Consider the following 19,588-nt stretch of genomic DNA (forward strand, 5'->3'; position numbering starts at 1 on the left):
GGATGAGTGCAGCTCTTATCCCCATTTACAGATGAGGCCATGAGACACAGAGTAGTGTAGCTCCCTACCTGAGGTTTTACAGCTGGTTGGTGGTAATGCCAGAAATGGTTTGCAAATCAGATGTCAAAAAATCAGTTATTACACTTATAGGAGGAAGAGACTACTGTTCTTAGAGATACAAAAACATTCTAAAATCTCAATTTTTTTTTTAGATACAATCATTAGGGATCTCTGATTGTTACCTCATACTTGAAAGAGAGTTACCTGGCTACAGAGTCAGATTCACACTGGAGATGAGCCATTTTGAGGGGAGGACTAGTGCCACCTGTCTCAGCTCTTTGGTTTGTGCTTGTTGTTATTAATGTCAGTCCTTTTGCTTCAGTTTCCTACTAGTGTAATAAAATAATAAAGGCAAATGCAATGAAACATTCCAAAGTTGCACAGAATCTGCTACAGAGAAAGACTAGATGGTGAGGTTTCTGAGCAGATTTAGAGTAGACTTGTAAACAGTACTGACAGGTTTTGTTCAGCATCTGAAACCCTAAAATTCTGATCAAGTGCATGGATGGTGGTTTGAAAGGCTCCATCTGTGATACCTGAAAGCCAAATGTTTGCAAGTCCCACAGGGGAAGCCAAAGGTCACTTGTAGATAGGGCACTTCTCTGGGGAGATTGGCTCTGTGCTTATTCATGAGAGACTTCAACCCTGTCCCACACAGTTATGGTCACACCATTTCTGACTCAGGAACATCTTTGCTTGATAAAGTGGCTCAGAGTGGCTGAAATGACTGACTAATTTTTGGCCCCTTTAGAAAATGTGTAAGGATGGATGAACTCTACCCTTGTCAGGTTGCGTGTGGAATGGCCAGTTCTTGGCACCGTGTTTTAGGAATGAGATAGTACATGAAGCTTTTCTAGAGAAGAGTCATCAGGACGGTTCTTATTTTGGCTCTTGTATTCTACCATGAATGGCTGAAGAGCCTGGAGATATTTCAGGTAGAGAAGAAAATTCTATAAGAGAGAGATGTAGCTTTCTTTCCCATACTCGGGGTGCCTTCTTAAGTAAAGGAGCTAGATTTGTTCTTTGGAGGCTGCCTGTCAAGAGTTGGCTGAACTTTTGAAGGATAGCTGTGGGTAAAAAACAACAACAACAACAAAAAACAGATTTGTTAGTGGTCTGGTCTTGGGTTGCTCATTATTCTCTGAGGCTTGAGTTTCCTCCTGACAAGTAGGGATAAGATAAGTGCTTGTCTCCTAAGTTTGGGTTGAGGATTAGATGAGATATTTTATGTCAAGTACTTCATCCAAGGCTTGGGACATGGCAAGACCTCAGTGAATGGCCAGCATGGATGTTATTAAATTTTATGTAATGAAGAACCAGATCGAATGGACAAGAGTAAGAGGGAGCAGATTTTGAGTTGATGTATATAAAGAGAAAAATTGCCAACTATCTGTGTTGCTTCATGGAGTTGTGACTACCCAGATCTAAAATCTTTCAAACGTCAGCTCAGTGACCTGCATCAGGGATATGAAGAGATTTGCACAGTGTGTGACAAGCTGTACCAACTAGTTCCTGTGGTGCTTGCCAGTTCTATGAGCCCTCAGTATCTTACACCATAAGGTTTTACTACGGATGGGTATTTGAAATGAAAACCTGCAGCAGAAGAAAGACTGTGTCCTTTTTTGTGAAAATGTTACCACCACTACCACAGCGTGTTCCCTCGTGGTCTAAAGTGTGGCATGTGTCTCCAGCCAGGGAAGTCTTTTGCGTAGGAACCGCCCTCTGCTCCTGTGATGTGCAGCCATCTGGACCGTGGGGGTGTACCGGGAACACGCTGTTGATTCATATGCCATCCCCTGCTGGCATCTCTAAAATGGGCTCTCTGGTTGGAGCTGTGAAGCAGCCAGGCCCTCCCTCTCCCACGCCTTCTCCAAGTACTTGAGAAAGAAAAGGACATGAAGAAAAGTATATAAAGATCCAGGAATGTGGAATGATGGTTGGGTGATTCCCTGAGGGTAACTGGACAGAAAGCCAGTGACTTTCCTCCATCTAGTTTGAGAATCTGTGACTAGAAGTATGATACCCAGAATTATGGCTCTTAAATGGTGTTTTGAGGAGACCTGGAGTTCCTAGAAGGTACTTTAGGGATCTCCACAATGGAGTGGAGGGGCTCCAGGCCTTTCCTCTCCTCCCACCCCATCAATCAGAATAGACCCCACTTTTTTTTTACTTCTTTGTTCTCTATCTTAGCCTCCCTCCCAACAGATGTTTTCATGGCTGGCTCCTGCTCATCCTCCAGGTCTTGGCTTGAATGCTCCCCATTCTGGGAGGCCTTCCCTGATCACTAGATTAAAATTAAGGGGGATGATAACAGGGAAAAGTAAAGTTACCTTAACTGATACTACAATTCAGAGCTAAAGAATTAGAAATCTGACCACATATTCAGCAAATATCTGGATCATAGAGTCTCCTCCCTCATTTTATCCATCTCAGTATCAATTTATTGCTATTTTTTGTGTAGTTCTTACCTTCTGTATATACTTGCAGTTTTTAATTTGTTTCTTTTTGTATTTCTTCTGCCTATCATATCAGATATTAAGCCTCATGATGACAGGGACCAATCTGTTTTACTTCCTTCCTATCTCTCAGATCTGTCACACTGAGACATAGTAGATGCTCAAATAATTTTATCATCTGTTTGTGTCTGTGTAATGTAAAATTTTGTTTGGGAACAAAACAAGCTTATACTGCTTAAAGAGTTTTAACGCCAGTTACCAGTTATCTAGACTAAAAGAAATGGAATTACATCCTCTTCTCTCCATGTTGATTCACACCAAAGCTGGAGTTCTTTGTACAACCTCTGAATCATGAACTATAGCACATGGTAATTTTGCCTGACCTAAACTCCCTGGCATCCGATTTACTAGGCCACTGTGCCCATCTTCCAGTTAGCTGTGTGTGGTGCTGCCAAAACACACCTGTGATCTTTGCTAGAGGTGTGCCTTCACGTGACTAGACTTGCTGAACTTCCTCCCTTCCAGAAGTGTCCAGGCAGCCACCACACAGTGATTAACTCGAGCAGTTATAGAAGCCCAGCCTCCTGGCATCAAGGAAGGCAGATTCTGGGGCACAGTTGACTCCCAAGAGTTCCCTGAAGGCTTGGGCTTGATTTTCTTTCTTTCTTTCTTTCTTTTTTTTTTTTTTTTAAATAGTACAGTATGATGTTCAGCTTCAGGTGTACTACACAGTAATTTGACATTTGTATACACTATGAAATGATCACTGCAGAAAGTCTAGTAACCATCTGTCCCTGTATCAAGTTATTGCTATATTATTGATCATATTCTTTTTGCTGTATACTATATCCCTGTGGTTTATTTTATAAATGGAGGTTTATGCTTTTAAAAAATATATTAAAATAACTTATTCTTATTTTTAATTGAAGTATAATTGATTTATAGTGTTGTGCTGTACAGCAAAGTCAGTCAGTTATACACACAAATGCATTCTGTTTTAGGTAATCTTTTCCATTATGGTTTATCGCAGGCTATTATATCTTTAAATCGCTTTACCTATTTTGCTTCCACCCCTACCCACCTCCCCTCTGACAACCGCCCTTTATTCTCTGTATCTATGAGTGTCTTGGTTTTGTTTTTTAGATTCCACATATAAGTGAGATGAAATGACTTCATCTCTGTCTCACTTATTTCAGTTAAGCACAGTACCTTTCAGGTCCATCTATATTGTCGAAAATGGCAAGATTTCACTTTTTTTTTTGGCTAACATTCCATTGTGTATATATTCCACATTTTCTTTATCCATTCATCTATTGCTGGACATTGGTTATTTTAATATCCTGGCTATTGTAAATAATGTTGCAATGAACATTAGGGTGCGTATATTTCTTTGAATTAGTGTTTTTGCTTTTTTTTGTGTGAGAAGTAAATATGCACAAGTGAAATTGCTGGGTCATATGGCAGTTCTATTTGTAATTTTCGGATGATCTCTATACTATTTCCCTAGTGATTGCCCCAGTTCCCATTTCTACTAGCAGTGCACAAGAATTTCCTCCTGTTCACATTTTCACTAACATTTGTTAAGTGTTTTCTTTTTGTTGATAGCCATCCTGACAGGAGTGAGATGATGGCTCCTTGTGGTTTTAATTTGCATTTCTCTGGTGATTAGTGAGTATCTTTTCATGTGTCAGTTGGCCATCTGCATGTCTTCTTTGAAAAAGTGTTTATTCAAGTCTTCTGCCCATTTTAAAATTGAGTTTTTTGGATGTTGAATTGTGTAAGTTCTTTGTATATTTTGGATATTAATATCTTAACAGATATATCATGTGTAAATATCTTCTCCCATTCAGTAGGTGGCCTTTTTGTTTTCTTGACAGTGTCTTTGCTGTGTGAAAGCTTTTTAGTTTAACATAGTCACATTTGATTATTTTAACCCTTGTTTTCCTTGTCTGAGAAGACAAAGCAAAAAATATATATAAATATATATATTTATAGATAAGATGAATATCAAAGAGTGTACTGCCTGTATTTTCTTCTTGCAGTTTTATGGTTTCAGGTCTTACATTTAATTCTTCAATCCATTTGAGTTTGTTTTTGTATATGATTTGAGAAAGTAGTCCAATTTGATTCTTTTGCATATAGTTGTCCAGTTTTTCCCACATTATTTACAAGACTGCCTCTTCCCCATTGTATATTCTTGTTTCCTTTGTCATAAATTAACTGATCATATAAGCATGGATTTATTTCTGTACTCTCTCTTGCATTCGATTGATTTACATTACTGTTCTTATGCCAGTAAAATGCTATTTTGATTACCATAGCTTTGCAGTGTAGTTTGCAATCAGGGAACATGACACTTTGTTCTTTCTGTCTATTGCTTTGGTGTTTCAGAGACTTTTATGTTTTCATATAAATCTTAGGAATATTCATTGCAGTTCTGTGAAAAGATGCCATTAGTATTTTGATAGGGATTGCGTTGAATCTGCAGATTGCGTTTGGTAGTATGCTCATTTTAACAGTATTAATTTGACCAGTACATGAGCATGGTGTCTCTTTGCATCTGCTTGTGTCATCATAAGTTTCTTTCATCATAGTCTAACAGTTTTCTAAGGAGTTTTATAGTTTAATAAGTCATCTCCCTTTTTTTTAGATTATTTTTATAACTTCATTCTTTTTGATGCAATTGTAAATGAGATTTTTTTCATTAATTCTCTTTCTGATAGTTAATGTATAGAAATGCAACAGATTTCTATATATTTTGTAATCTTCAATTTTATTGAATTCATTTATTCTTACAGTGTTTTGGATTTAAGATTTTCTATGTATAGCATCATATCATCTACAGTGTTTTACTTGTTTCTTTGTAATTTGAATTCCCTTTATTTCTTTTCCTTGTCTGCTTTCTGTGGTTAGGATTTTCAGTATTATGTTTCTTGCCTAAGAAAGACTTCTGATACTACATTGAGTAAAAGTGGTGAGAGTGGGCATCTTTGTCTTGTTCCTCACATAAAGGGAATGCTTTCATCTTTTATCTGAGTATGATGTTTGCTGTGGGTTTGTCATATACAGATTTTATTATGTTGGAGTTGTTTCCGTAATACCAACTTTCTTGAGAATTGTTATTATAAATAGATGTTGAATTTTGCCATACGATTTTTCTGCATTTGTTGAGATGATCGCACAATTTTTAGTCTTCAGTTTGTTAATGTGGTGTATCACATTGATTAATTTTTGGATATTAATCCATCCTTGCTTCCCTGGAATAGATCACACTTTATCTTAGTGCATGATCCTTTTAATGTACCATTGAATTCTGCCTCCAGTTAGAGTAAGTTCTGAGCTTTGAATGTACTCATGTGATTAGGTTGTGTTCACCAGATTATCTGGGATAATCTTCCTATCCTAATATCTATAATCTTAATTATATTTGGAAAGCACCTTTTGCCATGTAACATAATATATTCACACTGGAATGGGTAGCCATTCCCTTCTCTGGGGGTGGCTCAGATGGTGAAGAATCTGCCTGCAAAGCAGGAGACTCGAGTTTAATCCCTGGGTCAGGAAGATCCTCTGGAAAAGGGAATGGCTACCCACTCCAGTATTCTTAGAAGGAGAATTCCATGGACAGAGGAGCCTGGTGGGCTATAGTCCATGGTGTCACAAAGAGTTGGATACAGCTGAGCAACTAACACTGATTTCCTTTAGGATTGACTAGTTATCACCTTGCTGTCCAAGCGACTCTTAAGAGTCTTCTCCAGCTTCACAGCTCAAAAGCATCAATTCTTTGGCCCTCAGCCTTCTTTATGGTCCAACTCTCACATCCATACAATACTACTGGAAAAACCATAGTTTTGACTGTATGGACCTTTGTCAACAAAGTGATGTCTCTGCTTCTTCTTATGTTGTCTAGGTTCGTCATAGCTTTCCTTTCAAGGAGCAGGTGTCTTTTAATTTTGTGACTGCAGTCACCATCTGTGGTTATTTTGGAGGCCAAGAAAATTAAGTCTGTTACTGTTTCACTTTTTCCCCATCTATTTGCCATGGGACTGGATGTGATGGGACTGGGACTGGATGGGACTGGATGTCATGATCTTAGGTTTTTGAATGTTGAATTTTAAGCTAGCTTTTTCACTCTCCTTTTTCACCCTCATCAAGAGGCTTTTTAGTTCCTCTACACTTTTTGCCATTAGAGTGGAACCATCTGCATGTCTGAGGTTGATATTTCTCCTGGCAATCTTGATTCCAGCTTGTGATTCATCCAGCCCAACATTTCACATGATGCACTCTGCATATAAGTTAAATAAGCAGGGTGACAATATACAGCCTTATCTACTTTCCCAATTTTGAACTTGTCTGTTGTTCCATGTCTGGTTCTAATTTTTGCTTCTTGACCTGCATACAGGTTTATTAGGAGACAGGTGAGGTGGTCTGGTATTCCCATTTCTTTAAGAGTTTTCCACAATTTGTTGTGATCCACATAGTCAAAGGCTTTAGCATAGTCAATGAAGCAGAAGTAGATGTTTGTCTGGAATTCCCTTTCTTTTTCAGTGATCCAGTGGATGTTGGTAATTTGATCTCTGGTTCCTCTACCTTTTCTAAACCTGGCTTGTACATTTGAAAGTTCTTGGTTCATGTATTGTTGAAGCCTAACTTGAAGGATTTTGAGCATTACCTTGTTAACATGTGAAATGAACATAACATTCTTTGGCCATGCCTTTATTTGGTATTAAAATGAAAACTGATCTTTTCCAGTCCTGTGGCCACTGCTGAGTTTTCCAAATTGGATGGCATATTGAGTGGAACACTTTAACAGCATCATCTTTTAGGATTTGCACTATCTCAACTGGAATTCCATCACCTTCACTAGCTTTGTTCATGGTAGTGCCTCGTAAGGCCCACTTGACTTCACATTCCAGGATATCTGGCTCTAGGTGAGTGACCACAGCGTCATGGTTATCTGGGTCATTATGACCTTTTTTATATGGTTCTTCTTTGTATTCTTGCCACCTCTTATTAATCTTTTCTGCTTTGGTTAAGTCTTTGCCCTTTATGTCTTTTATTGTCCCCGTCTTTACATGAAGTGTTCCCTTGATATCTCCAATTTTCTTGACAAGATATCTAGTCTTTCCCATTCTATCATTTTCCTCTGTTTCTTTGCATTGTTCACTTAAGAAAGCTTCTTATCTCGCCTTCCTATTCTCTGGAACTCTGCAGTCAGTTGTGTATATCTTTTCCTTTCTCCTTTGCCTTTAGCTTCTCTTCTCTCGGCTATTTGTGAGGCCTCCTTCTTGCGTTTCTTTCTTTGAGGGATGGTTTTGATCATCACCTCCTGTATCGTGTTACGAACCTCCGTCCATATTTCTTCAGTTACTCTGTCTACCAGATGTAAGCCTTTGAATCTAGTCGTCAGCTCACTATCTAATCATAGGGATTTGATTTAGGTCACAAATGGCCCTTTTCCCTACTTTCTTTGATTTAAGCCTTAATTGTGCAATAAGAATTATTGGAGTCACTTAACTTATTGTTTCTGTCTCCAGAGTACCTCATGAAGTTGCGGTCAAGCTCTCTGTAAGGCTGCAGGGATCTGAAGGCCTCACTAAGTTTGGACAATCCACTTCTATGATGATTCATTCATCTGACTGTTGGCAGGAGGCCTCAGTTTCATGTCGTATGGGCCTCTCTATAGGTTTCAGCTTAAATGTCCTTATGGCGTGGTAGCTGGCTTCTCCCAGAGTGAGTGACCCAAGAATGTAAGCAAGATGAATGCCATGATGTCTTTTATGATGAAGCCTTAGAAGTGATACTTGTTACTTCTACTGTATTCTTTTTGTTGGAACTGAGTTATTAAGTCCCATCTTCAGGCACTATAGGTTAAGATATTTAAGGTTCATCTTATAAAGGGAATATAAAAAATTTGTGAACATATTTTAAACTACCACACAAAGATTGGTGTTTCTTTTTTTCTGAGATTGCTAGGTTGATTATTTTTAATTTATTTTAAATTGGAGAATAATTGATTTACAATGTTGGTTTCTGTCATACAACAGTGTATACATATGTCCCCTCCCTCTTTTTGAAGATATTCTAGACTAGGGGTTGACAAACTTTCTATAAAAGACCAGATAGGATTTAAAATATTTTTTGCTTTGTGAGGCCATTTTGGTTCTGTTATAACTGCTCAACTCTGCCGTGAAATGAAACCATATGAAAGCAACCATAGACAGTATGTAAGTTAATGGATATAATAGTATTTCAATAAAACTTTATTTACCAAGATAGATGGTGAGCTGATGGGCTAAAGTCTGCCGATTTCTACTGATAAAGAGATGAAAAGGGTAGAGGATTATTCTAGGCAGAAGAAATGGAGTGTTTCAGAAAGAACATAATTATTATGCATTTAAGAGTATAAAGATAGCAAAAAAAAGAGGTCTTTTTCATGTACTAGAAAGTTTACTGTAAAATTGTTAATAGTAGGAAAATAATAGAAAACATATTTACACATACAAATTCTGAAGTCATAAATATTATTGAGATTAGAAACTAAAATGCAAAGCTTTGTACAGTGCGGACAGCTGCCATTTATGTAAATGAGAAAACAATGTATTCTATTGTTAGATTTCACTATTTATGAAGACATTCATATGTAATAAATGCATAGAACATGCATGAGAAGGATAGACATCAACTTTAGATGGTGGTTTCTCTCTAGAAGAGTGAAAATGGTGAAGGTTGAGGGACTTAGTTTCTGTTGTATTTCTGACTTAAAAATTTTTTATAAATAGAAGTACCTGCAGCATAAAATTTGACACTTTAACTATCCTTAAGTGTACAGTTCAGTAGTATTAAGTATATCCACATTGTTATGCAACCGATCTCCAGAACTTTTCCATTTTGCAAAATCGAAACTCTATACCCGTTAAACAACTCTGCATTTCCCCTGCCCTCAGTCCCTGGCAATGATAAGTCTACTTTTTGTTTCTATGAGTTTGACTGTTGTTGATGGCTCATATAAATGAGATCATACAGTATTTGTTTTTTGGGACTGCTTTATTTCACTAAGCATAATATCCTCAAATTTCATCCAAGTTGTAATAGGTGGATGAATCGTCTTATATCCTTTTAAAGCTGAATAATACAATGTATATATATATGTATATACACCACATTTGATTATTCATCCATGTGTTGAAAGACATTTCAGTTGCTTCCACCTTTTGGCTCTTCTGATAATGCTTCTGTGAACATGGATGTACAAATCTAAAACAGAGTTTTGATGAAATAAATGATCAGTAAATAATTGTGCAATATAGTAGCCTGAGTAAATCCTATAGCCTAAAGGTCTTTTTTTTTTCCTTTCCATTCTCCCACAGCACATTTCAGTCAACTTTTACTCACAGTATCCACCAAAGCTGCTCTAGTCAAGGTTATTAATGTCCTGTGTGTTGCCGAGTCCTATGACCATTCCTCTGACCTCATTCTAGTAACTGCTCAGCAGCAGTTGATAAGGTGATCATTCCTACATCCTGTGTTTGTCTTCTCCACTTGATTTCCAGGATACTACTCTCCTTGTTCTCTTCCTACCTGTCTTGGTATTTTTTCCTCAGTCTTCTTTGCTGGTTCCTCCTCACTTCTGAGACCCCTTAATGTTGGATTGCCCCTGGGCTCAGTCCTATGATTTCTCCTCACCTCCCTATGCTTAGTCCCTAGTTGATTTTATCTAGGCTCCTTGCATTAAGTGCTATGTATTCACTGATATCAAATTTGTAATTGTAGCTTTTACTTGTTCCTTCAAATCCAGCTTATCTATTCAACCGCCTACTTAGCATCTCCATTTGAATGTCTAATAGCATCACAGACTTAACACATGCAAAACCCAACTTTTGATTCCTGTAACTCCCACTTCTCCCTAGTCTTCTCTGTCTTGGTATGCCTTGAAGCCATACAGTAAAGTATATTTCTCTTTCTTTAGTCCCAGGCAGTCTATCATGAAATCAAGTGAGCCTCACTTTCAAAGCATATCCAAACTCAATTCGTTGCCATAAACTTCACTCTGTCATTGTGGTCCAAGATTCTTTTGTCTGTTGCTGGGTTTTTTCCAGTTTCTTCTACTAGGTCCTATGATTTTTCTATTATCTCTCTCCTCAATCCAAAACCATACTTCAGTTCAGCAGCTGGAGGAATCCTTTAAGAATGTGCATCATATCCATATCATGGTTTGTCTTTTCCCAGAACCTTCCAGTGGTTCCCCATTTTCCTCAGAGTGAAACTAGTATCAATACAGTGGACTCTAAATATATACCTATCTTCCCATCATCCCCTACCCCTGAACTCTGACCTACCACTTTCCCTATCCCTTATGTAGTTGTAGGCAGGTACGCAAGCATTTGGTCTCTATTACCTCTGCCTGGAATATCTGCATAACTGGTTCCCTCATTTCCTTTAGATTTTTGTTCACATTTCACTTTTTACTGAAACTTTCCCTAATCACCAAATTTAAAATGGCTCAACTCTCAAAGGTCCTGCTCCACCTTTGTGACTTATTTTTACAACACTTTTGACAAACTGTTTTGATCACCTTTTTAAACTGTTATGCCTCTCTTGTGTTGGAATTTGAAGTGAAAAAACAGAGGCGCTGGAATGTTTTTCTGCTTGGTTTACTGCTATATTATCTATATCCCTTATATCAAATTGTTTTTTGTATGTATGAATCTGCTGTATCTTAAGACTGATCTGAGTTGATGTTGAGATTATTGAGTTTCTTTCCTGTTGGTTTCTCCAGCTGGTTTTATTCCTTATAAGTGCCGATTAAAAGATATAGTTTCAGAATATTCTGCACTCTTCCTTGAAATTTGAGAATGCTTGTAAATGCTTTCACGGGACTTCTGGGGGTAGATAATAAAAGGCCATGAAGTCTCTGGCTTATTTCTTGGAATCTTTGCACTTCAGTATAAGAGGTTGGAGGACCCTGGGGCTGCCATGCTGTGAGGAAGTCCAAGTCACACTGAGAGGCCATACATAGTTGCTCAGATTTAGAATTTCAGGTAAACCTGGCCTTCAAGTCATTTTCTAGCCAAGAAGACATACGGGTGAAGAAGCCATCTTGGAAGTGGATCCACCAGCCGCAGCTGTTTCAGCGCTCTAATACCATGCTTTTAAAATCAGCCTTCCTTGTTCTGCCTCTTATGAGTTTCTGACCCAGAATTAATGAACATAATAAAATTGTGGTGATTGGACACCACTAAATTTGGGGTGATTTTTTACACGGCCATAGATTACCAGAATGGTAAGGTGGAAAGTCTGGATATAAATAGTAAATTACTTTTGGATATAAAGTTAAGTTTTGAATTTTTTTTTTTGTCTGCCAAAGAAAATATAGAGTATGTGCAAATGTTATCCTGTCAGGCTCATCTTGGATGCTAGTGTCCATCCAGATTAACTCACTAGACTTTAGATTCTCATTAACTGCAGAGAAATGTCATCCTGATGAACCACTTGAGGTTTCATGCTCAAAATTCTGGGTTCTTGTTATATTTCCATGTTGATCACCTGGAGGAGCTGGCAGTTTTATACCAGGTAAGGTCATCCTAGTCATTAGATTATAGAAAAATAACCTCAGTATCAGTGTCACAGTGAAATAGCCAATTTTCTTCTTTTTATTGTTTTTGAAATGAGAATGGGTGTGATTAGAACTATCCACCAGAGACCAGCTTTTGAGAATCAGCTGCTATTGAAAATCTGGATGTCCTCAGATCTGGAAGGCCAATAGAAACTCATTCATAAAGCTTCTTTTACTCATCAGAAAGGGGAACAAGGCTAGGACTGGACAGGGTCCTGACCGCCCATCCCCATAAAGTGCTCTTTTGTCTCATTAAGTGGTTTTTAGCCTGTAGTGTGATTCAAAGGTGAACTTCTTGGGTACTGGACTAGGCCCTGTGAACCAGCTGAATTGATACAGCATTTTGTTGGTGTATGCTTCTGTATCCATTTCTGGGGATAATCCATAGCTTCCAACTGATTCTTACAGAAATCAGTGACCCAGAAAAGCATAGGAACTGCTGAACTTGATGTTTCCATATTGTCATTTAAAAATTTATCAGTTCAGTTCAGTCACTCAGTCATGTCCAACTCTTTGCAACCCCATGACTCGCAGCACGCCAGGCCTCCCTGTCCATCACCACCTCCAGAGCTTACTCAAACTCATGTCCATCAAGTCGGTGTTGCCATCTCATCCTCTGTCATCCCCTTCTCTTGCCCCCAATCCCTCTCAGCATCAGGGTCTTTTCCAGTGAGTCAGCTCTTCGCATGAGGTGGCCAAAGTATTGGAGTTTCAGCTTCAGCATCAGTCCTTTCTATGAACACCCAGGACTGATCTCCTTTAGGATGGACTGGTTGGATCTCCTTGTAGTCCAAGGGACTCTCAAGAGTCTTCTCCAACACCACAGTTCGAAAGCATCAATTCTTCGGTGCTCAGCTTTCTTTACAGTCCAACTCTCACATCCATACATGACCACTGGAAAAACCATAGCCTTGACTAGACGGACCTTTGTTGGCAAAGTAATGTCTCTGCTTTTCAATATGCTATCTAGGTTGGTCATAACTTTCCTTCCAAGGAGTAAGCGTCTTTTAATTTCATGGCTGCTGTCACCATCTGCAGTGATTTTGGAGCCCAAAAAAATAAAGTCTGACACTGTGTCCACTGTTTTCCCATCTATTTCCCATGAAGTGATGGGACCAGATGCCATGATCTTTGTTTTCTAAATGTTGAGCTTTAAGTCAACTTTTTCACTCTCCTCTTTCACTTTAAAAACTTATAGAGTAAGTAAAATCTTCTCTTCCCTCATCACTGCACCCAGATGCTCCTGGGGAACTTCCTTAGTTTTATTTAAGATCATTCATTGCCTATTGGGTGCATCTTTCAGATAATTAAGGATAGTTGGAGCACCAGCAACCAACTCATCTTACTCTTAAGTTTAGAAAAATTTGGCCAGCACTCATATGTTAAAATCACTTTGCAGTAGTTAAAGCATAGAGAGCTGGGATCTCTACATATAAAGGCTGAAAACACTGAGACTAACTTAATACAAATTCATTTTTCATGTGCACCACCATCCAATGTGGGTGTTCAATAGACTTTTCATGTGGTATTTCAGGAACCTAGGTTCCTTTTCTCTTGGGGTTCTGCCATCTTCTTGGGTCTTGTGTTCCTTTAGCAGCAGGCAGAAAAAGAGGGAGAGATGCAGACAGGGTGAGAGATTGCTAAGGCCTTGAGTTCCTCATTGTTACCCGTATTCCACTGGCCAGAAATAAGTCACATGGTCTCACCTGAAACAAGGGTGGTGGTGGTGGCATTTCCTAACAATAGCCTCATGCATTACTTTGCCAACAAAGGTCCGTCTGGTCAAGGCTATGGTTTTTCCTGTGGTCATGTATGGACGTGAGAGTTGGACTGTGAAGAAGGCTGAGCACCAAAGAATCGATGCTTTTAAACTGTGGTGTTGAGAAGACTCTTGAGAGTCCCTTGGACTGCAAGGAGATCCAACCAGTCCATTCTGAAGGAGATCAGCCCTGGGATTTCTTTGGAAGGAATGATGCTAAAGCTGAAACTCCAGTACTTTGGCCACCTCATGAGAAGAGTTGACTCATTGGAAAAGACTCTGATGCTGGGAGGGATTGGGGCAAGAGGAGAAGGGGGACGACAGAGGATGAGATGGCTGGATGGCATCACTGACTCGATGGACATGAGTCTGAGTGAACTCCGGGAGTTGGTGATGGACAGGGAGGCCTGGCGTGCTGCAATTCGTGGGGTCGCAAAGATTTGGACATGACTGAGCGACTGAACTGAACTGAACTGAATGAAGAGGAACAAAATCTTTGTTGGGCAACTGATCCTTTCTGCTACAATCAGAGTGTGCTTTTTAAGGATCCCAAATCTTAGAGATGAATAAAGTGGCTGAGATGGGACTTTTAGGCAATCCGTAAAGTTTTCCCTGTGGCTCAGATGGTAAAGAATCTGTCTGCAATGCAGGAGATCTGGGTTCGATCCCTGGGTTGGAAAGATCCCCTGCAGAAGGGAAAAGTTTCCCACTCCAGTATTCTGGCCTGGAGAATTCCATGGACTGTATAGTCCATGGGGTCACAAAGAGTTGGACCCAACTGAGTGACTTTCACATAAAGTTTTCATGTGGCTCATAATCTTCACTTACCTGACACCTTAAGAATTAAGGTGATCCTCAGAAACTGTGAAGTCTGAGTTGATTGAAATATGTTTAAAATAGGAAAATTACAGTTCTTGGATAATTGGAAATTTTATTTATTGTTTTAAGGAGCGACAGAGAGATTTGGGGCTGGTTTTTGGACTGGTTTATAATAGGACTTGTATAGTCACAGCAAAGAGAACTCTGTTTTCATTTTTGCAAAACTATTGCCACAAGTTTAGCTTTGTTATTGCATGTTTGCTCTTAAAAATGTTTCCATGCTTGGCAGAAATTTTAATGGCACATGTTTTTACCCTAATGGTTTTTATCTTTTTTGTGTTGCTTAGTTGCTTCACAATTATTTTTTTTTGTTTTATACAAGCTTAACCTCTCTCCTCAAATTATCTTATGATTTTTGTTCTGAAACTTCAGGGGCTATGGTATGAAATTATGAATTTCATTCTCAGTTTTTTTCATTAAGATACTTTTGATACCACATGTTATCAGAGTTGTTGACCTACCTATGAAATGTGTTTCTTCTATGACTTACTATGGAACAGTTCTGACAAGTTACTTACTTTCTGTTTTCTCATCTGTAAGATTTTATTGATCCAGTGAACTCCAACAATCTTGGAAGTAATGTTGAGGGCTAAGTCGACTTTTTCTTTTTTTAAAGGCTGAATTCCTTATGTGATGTATCTGATAATATACTGAAACTGGGTCCAGTAATACTTGGACTCATTCCTTACAGAAATATTTTAGGGGGAAAAATGTCCTGATGTTGAGACCATTTTAAATAATGCCCAAGCACCAATTCTAATTCTTCTCAAATTCAAGGTTGAGAAATAGTTTTGCATAGCTCTGCTGATTTGTGCCAGTGATGCCTTTGAGGAGAAAATATGCTATAGTCCAGGGGTGTAGCAGTAATTCCCCAGTACTGGTCCCTAGATGTATGTACCATGGTCCATGACCATGGTCTTCTTGGGCTGCTGGAAAATAAGAACAAAGTAATAGGATATGGGTGAAAGGTTGCCTGTTTTCTTAATCCTGGAATCCAGGGAAGGACTATCTTTTTCTCTGTGACTCTGTCCTGAAGAATTTTTCTTGATGAAATGTTCTTTCTTAATGAAATGGTGATGATAATAGATGTTAGTAATGGTGGAGGTAGGGTTATTTTTAATGTCTTTACTTGGATAAAGCCAGAAATTATATTGGTCCACTTCTTTAACACTCAAGGTTTTTCTTTTCCTTTTTAAAAACGTTTGTGGTCCAGTGGAGTGTAAAGTCACTCAGTCATGTCTGCCTCTTTGTGACCCCATGGATAGCCCATGGAATTCTCCAGGCCAGAATATTGGAGTGGGTAGCTGTTCCCTTCTCCAAGCGATCTTCCCAACCCAGGGAACGTAAAGATCTAGCACTACTCCAAGTTGATGTTAAATGACTTTTCTGGAAGCAAATAAATCTTATAGCATTATCCATAGGTGACTTATAATTCAAATAAGTCTTAATGGAATTATTCCATAGGTGAGTAACTGTACCAGCAATTTTGACATGTGTGAGCATTTTTGTTTATTCCTGTCATTGGTTATTTTCATAAAACTGTTGATAATTATCATTAAGAAAAATAAAGTATGAACTTAATAACCTTATCTGTTCTCTTCTGCCAAGGCTATCTTTTAGTCTTGATAAACTTTTTTTTGGAGACATACAAAAAGTAAGCCTTGAAGCTTAAAATTGTAATTATGTTTTTTGCTTTTTATCTATAAAGAATTTCTTGAGTTTATATCTGGCTTTAACCATTTTTTCTCCCCTCTAACACTATTGCTATTAATGCCGGTTTTAATTTCTTGGCATCATAAATGCACAAACGTATCACACACAGATGTGGTTTTGAGCAAGGATTGAAACTGTAAATTAGGAAGCAAGAGATTCACAGGGTTTCATCAGGCCAATTCACTGCAAAAAGTGACACAGTTGTACTGAAAATGTTTTAAATTGCTCATTTCAAACCTACTTCAGTAGCAAAATACCATGCGTGCAGCAGATTTGCAACCACGTTAGTCATTTTCTTTCCTCTGTTTCCTTGCTGTGTTTGTATTGGGAGCACAGAGTAATGTAATTTAGTAAATTATGATTTGATGGCTGGGCAACAGCCCCAGTGTTGAACAGTATTTGGATTATGATTACTTGCTGGCTTTGTCACAGTTGACATTAATTATTGATGGAAGTTTCAGAAATAGCGCATGTGCCAGGAGCTTTTCACCGGATCGCGAGCTCCAGGCAGCAGGGATGCTAACAAGGGTGGGGGAAGAGGCACCTGTGGCTTGTTTATGTCTGTGCACTGCGAGCCTGGACCGGGTGGGCTGAGTGGTACCTGTGCGTAAGTCATGGTGTAAGGGAAGGATGAACCGTCAGGCTTATTTCTATCGTGTTCCTCCCCAGGAATTACACCGAAGAAGCCAACTTCAGCCGGAGCCAGCCAAGACGAAGGCTCTCCAGACTGTCATTGAAATGAAGGTAGGAGCTATTCACATTTTTCAAAGACAGCTGTTTCCTCGGAGTTTGTTCTAAACTTGATGGTGACTAACACAAACACATGAAATGTACGGTTGTGTTTTCCTTAGGCACCCTGATGGGTGCTTTTCTTCTGGATTTTTTTTTTTTTTTGCCTTCTCGGGTATGTTTAATTTATTGGCTCTTTAATGAGGATGCTTTTTCTGGGCAAAAGAATAAAGGGCTCAAGTATCCTTTGGCAGAAAGGAGCTGGCTTCATTTCCAGAGCATAGCCAGTGCTTTCAACCCTAAGGGAGGTTTTGTGTGTGCTTTAAAAGTAAATTTCTAAAGCTAGAATAATTCTTTTTTCTTCTCTCCATTCACATGATAATGAAAAGACACCTTGAGAAACTAAGATTTGGCAAAGATAAGTTGTTTTTTGTGCAATGGAGGTGTTAACTAAGTAAAATTATGCTATCAGCAAAATTTACTTTTCAAAGAATAATAACTTTCTTATGACTTCAGTATTTTCTCCTAAGTCTGAAATTAATAATTATTAAATACAAAGTACTCTATTTAACTGGGGGAGCATAGAGATATTTAAAAGAAGCAAAGATCCTCCTGGATGGATTTAGGGCATTTAAAGAATAATGTAGTATATAATGATGACTGAGCCATTAAGAAACCAATCTATGAAACCCAGTTGCTTTGTCAGTTTATAAAGATTTGAAGTCTTTTACTTTCACTTTTTTCCCAAAGGAAGCAAATAGTAGATTATTTCTTGTAAGAATAAATAATTATTGATTTTAGTTCCATGAGGGAAAAAATTCATAATGATGATGTTTGCAATTTGGATATTTCATGCCTAAGTATAACATTTGAGAGTTTGCTAGTCACCATCTTTCTACAAAAGAATTCTAAAGCTTGCTGATAGGGTAATGATTTTTCTGTCTTGGAACACATTATTTTGGATTGTCTGCCAAAAAATTCCCAAGTCCGGGGGGAAGGAAACTAATACAAGCTACTGAGTTCCTGGCATTACAAGTCTAACTTGAGTTTGTTTTTTTTTTTCCCTAGTCAATGACAATGTCTTCATCCAAGTGGATGTTTTTTGGAAATAACGTAGAACATTTACTTTAAGACTTTATGTCCCCTAAGTGAGGTTACATGATGCATGGTACTTATAAATACATTTGCAGCAAATTGATTTGAAAAATATTATCAAAGGGATCAAATGCCAGTAAGGTTAAAAAATAATTGCTCATCTTGGCTCATCTATTCTTTTTGGATTTACATAATTTTGACTTATTTTGTAAATAAACTAACTATTCTACACTTGTAGGGGAGTGTAGAATCTTGTAACAGAGATTTCTTCCTCACTTCACATTGGAACCAAACTTGAAACTTGGCCAAGGCTTAAACAACAACAACAACAACAAAAAAAAAACCAAAGAAGAATAGAAAAGGAAAAAGACAAGACAAAAGATTTTATTTCAGTTTTCTGCAAAGAGTCATTCAGTCTCCTTTCTCCCTACCTCCATACCTACCTCCCCAGTTCCAACACAATTAGTAATAGGATGTATATAAAACTATTTCCAAAGCATTCTTTTTTTTTTTTTAAAGGAAAGATTGTGTTTCAAAACTCTTTGGAGAAACCAGGAGTGGCATCTGTCCCAGAGTAGTGGTCATTTTCCTGTTAAAGGTCTCTGTACAAAGACTATTAGTGCTTTCTTGTGATTTTAAGTATAAAGTCTGTTTGCTTATAGCTTACTCTTTTTAGCATCATATGTTTTATTAGAAAACAAAAAATAGTAATAGTTATAACTATTTAATAGTTAATTAAAAACACTCCTTTGGGCTGTCTACATAAGAAGGCCATATAAAATATGTTTTAAATTATAAAATATAATTTTTAGGGCAAATTCACTCCATATGTTATCAGTAAATTGAGTCTGGAGTTTCATTTTTATTTAAATGGATGCCAGTGATGCTGATTGGTAGAACACATTTTTAGGACAATTGATAATCAATATACTGTCAGGGAACTGAGCCTGGAGTTCTTCTGTTGTCTTTGAATGCCTGTTAATTTACAAAGCACTGCCTTCTGTTTTGTCAGTGGAGAAGTCTGGGTCCCATTAGCATCTATGCTCAGTGTGCATAAATTGAGTTATGTGGGCAGCTGGTAGAAGCTCATCTCCTCAGTCATGTGTGTAAGGTTGTGATGAAGGCTGTGATCTCTTCTGATTTTGTATATTATGTTTCTGTGAAATGGGAGGGAATATTGGAAACCCATATTTTATAAGCATTAGGGTTGACTACCAAATAGAACTAACCCTTAAAACTAATAGGTGCAACTTGAGACAGGGTTGTATTTTAATTTAAACA

General features: G+C 38.0%; 1 protein-coding gene across 3 annotated transcripts in view; it reads left to right on the plus strand.

Moving 5' to 3' along the window:
• ERC2 (ELKS/RAB6-interacting/CAST family member 2) overlaps positions 1-19,588 on the plus strand; it is a 996,367-nt gene that overhangs the window by 276,334 nt on the left and 700,445 nt on the right. For all 3 annotated transcript variants that reach the window (XM_070360622.1, XM_070360624.1, XM_070360623.1), the window contains exon 4: positions 17,153-17,227. In XM_070360622.1, the coding sequence (XP_070216723.1) occupies positions 17,153-17,227 (75 nt within the window). The remainder of the gene's footprint in view (positions 1-17,152; positions 17,228-19,588) is intronic.

The sequence above is a fragment of the Bos mutus genome, chromosome 22 (genome assembly GCF_027580195.1).
Source record: "Bos mutus isolate GX-2022 chromosome 22, NWIPB_WYAK_1.1, whole genome shotgun sequence".
NCBI classification, from domain to species: domain Eukaryota; kingdom Metazoa; phylum Chordata; class Mammalia; order Artiodactyla; family Bovidae; genus Bos; species Bos mutus.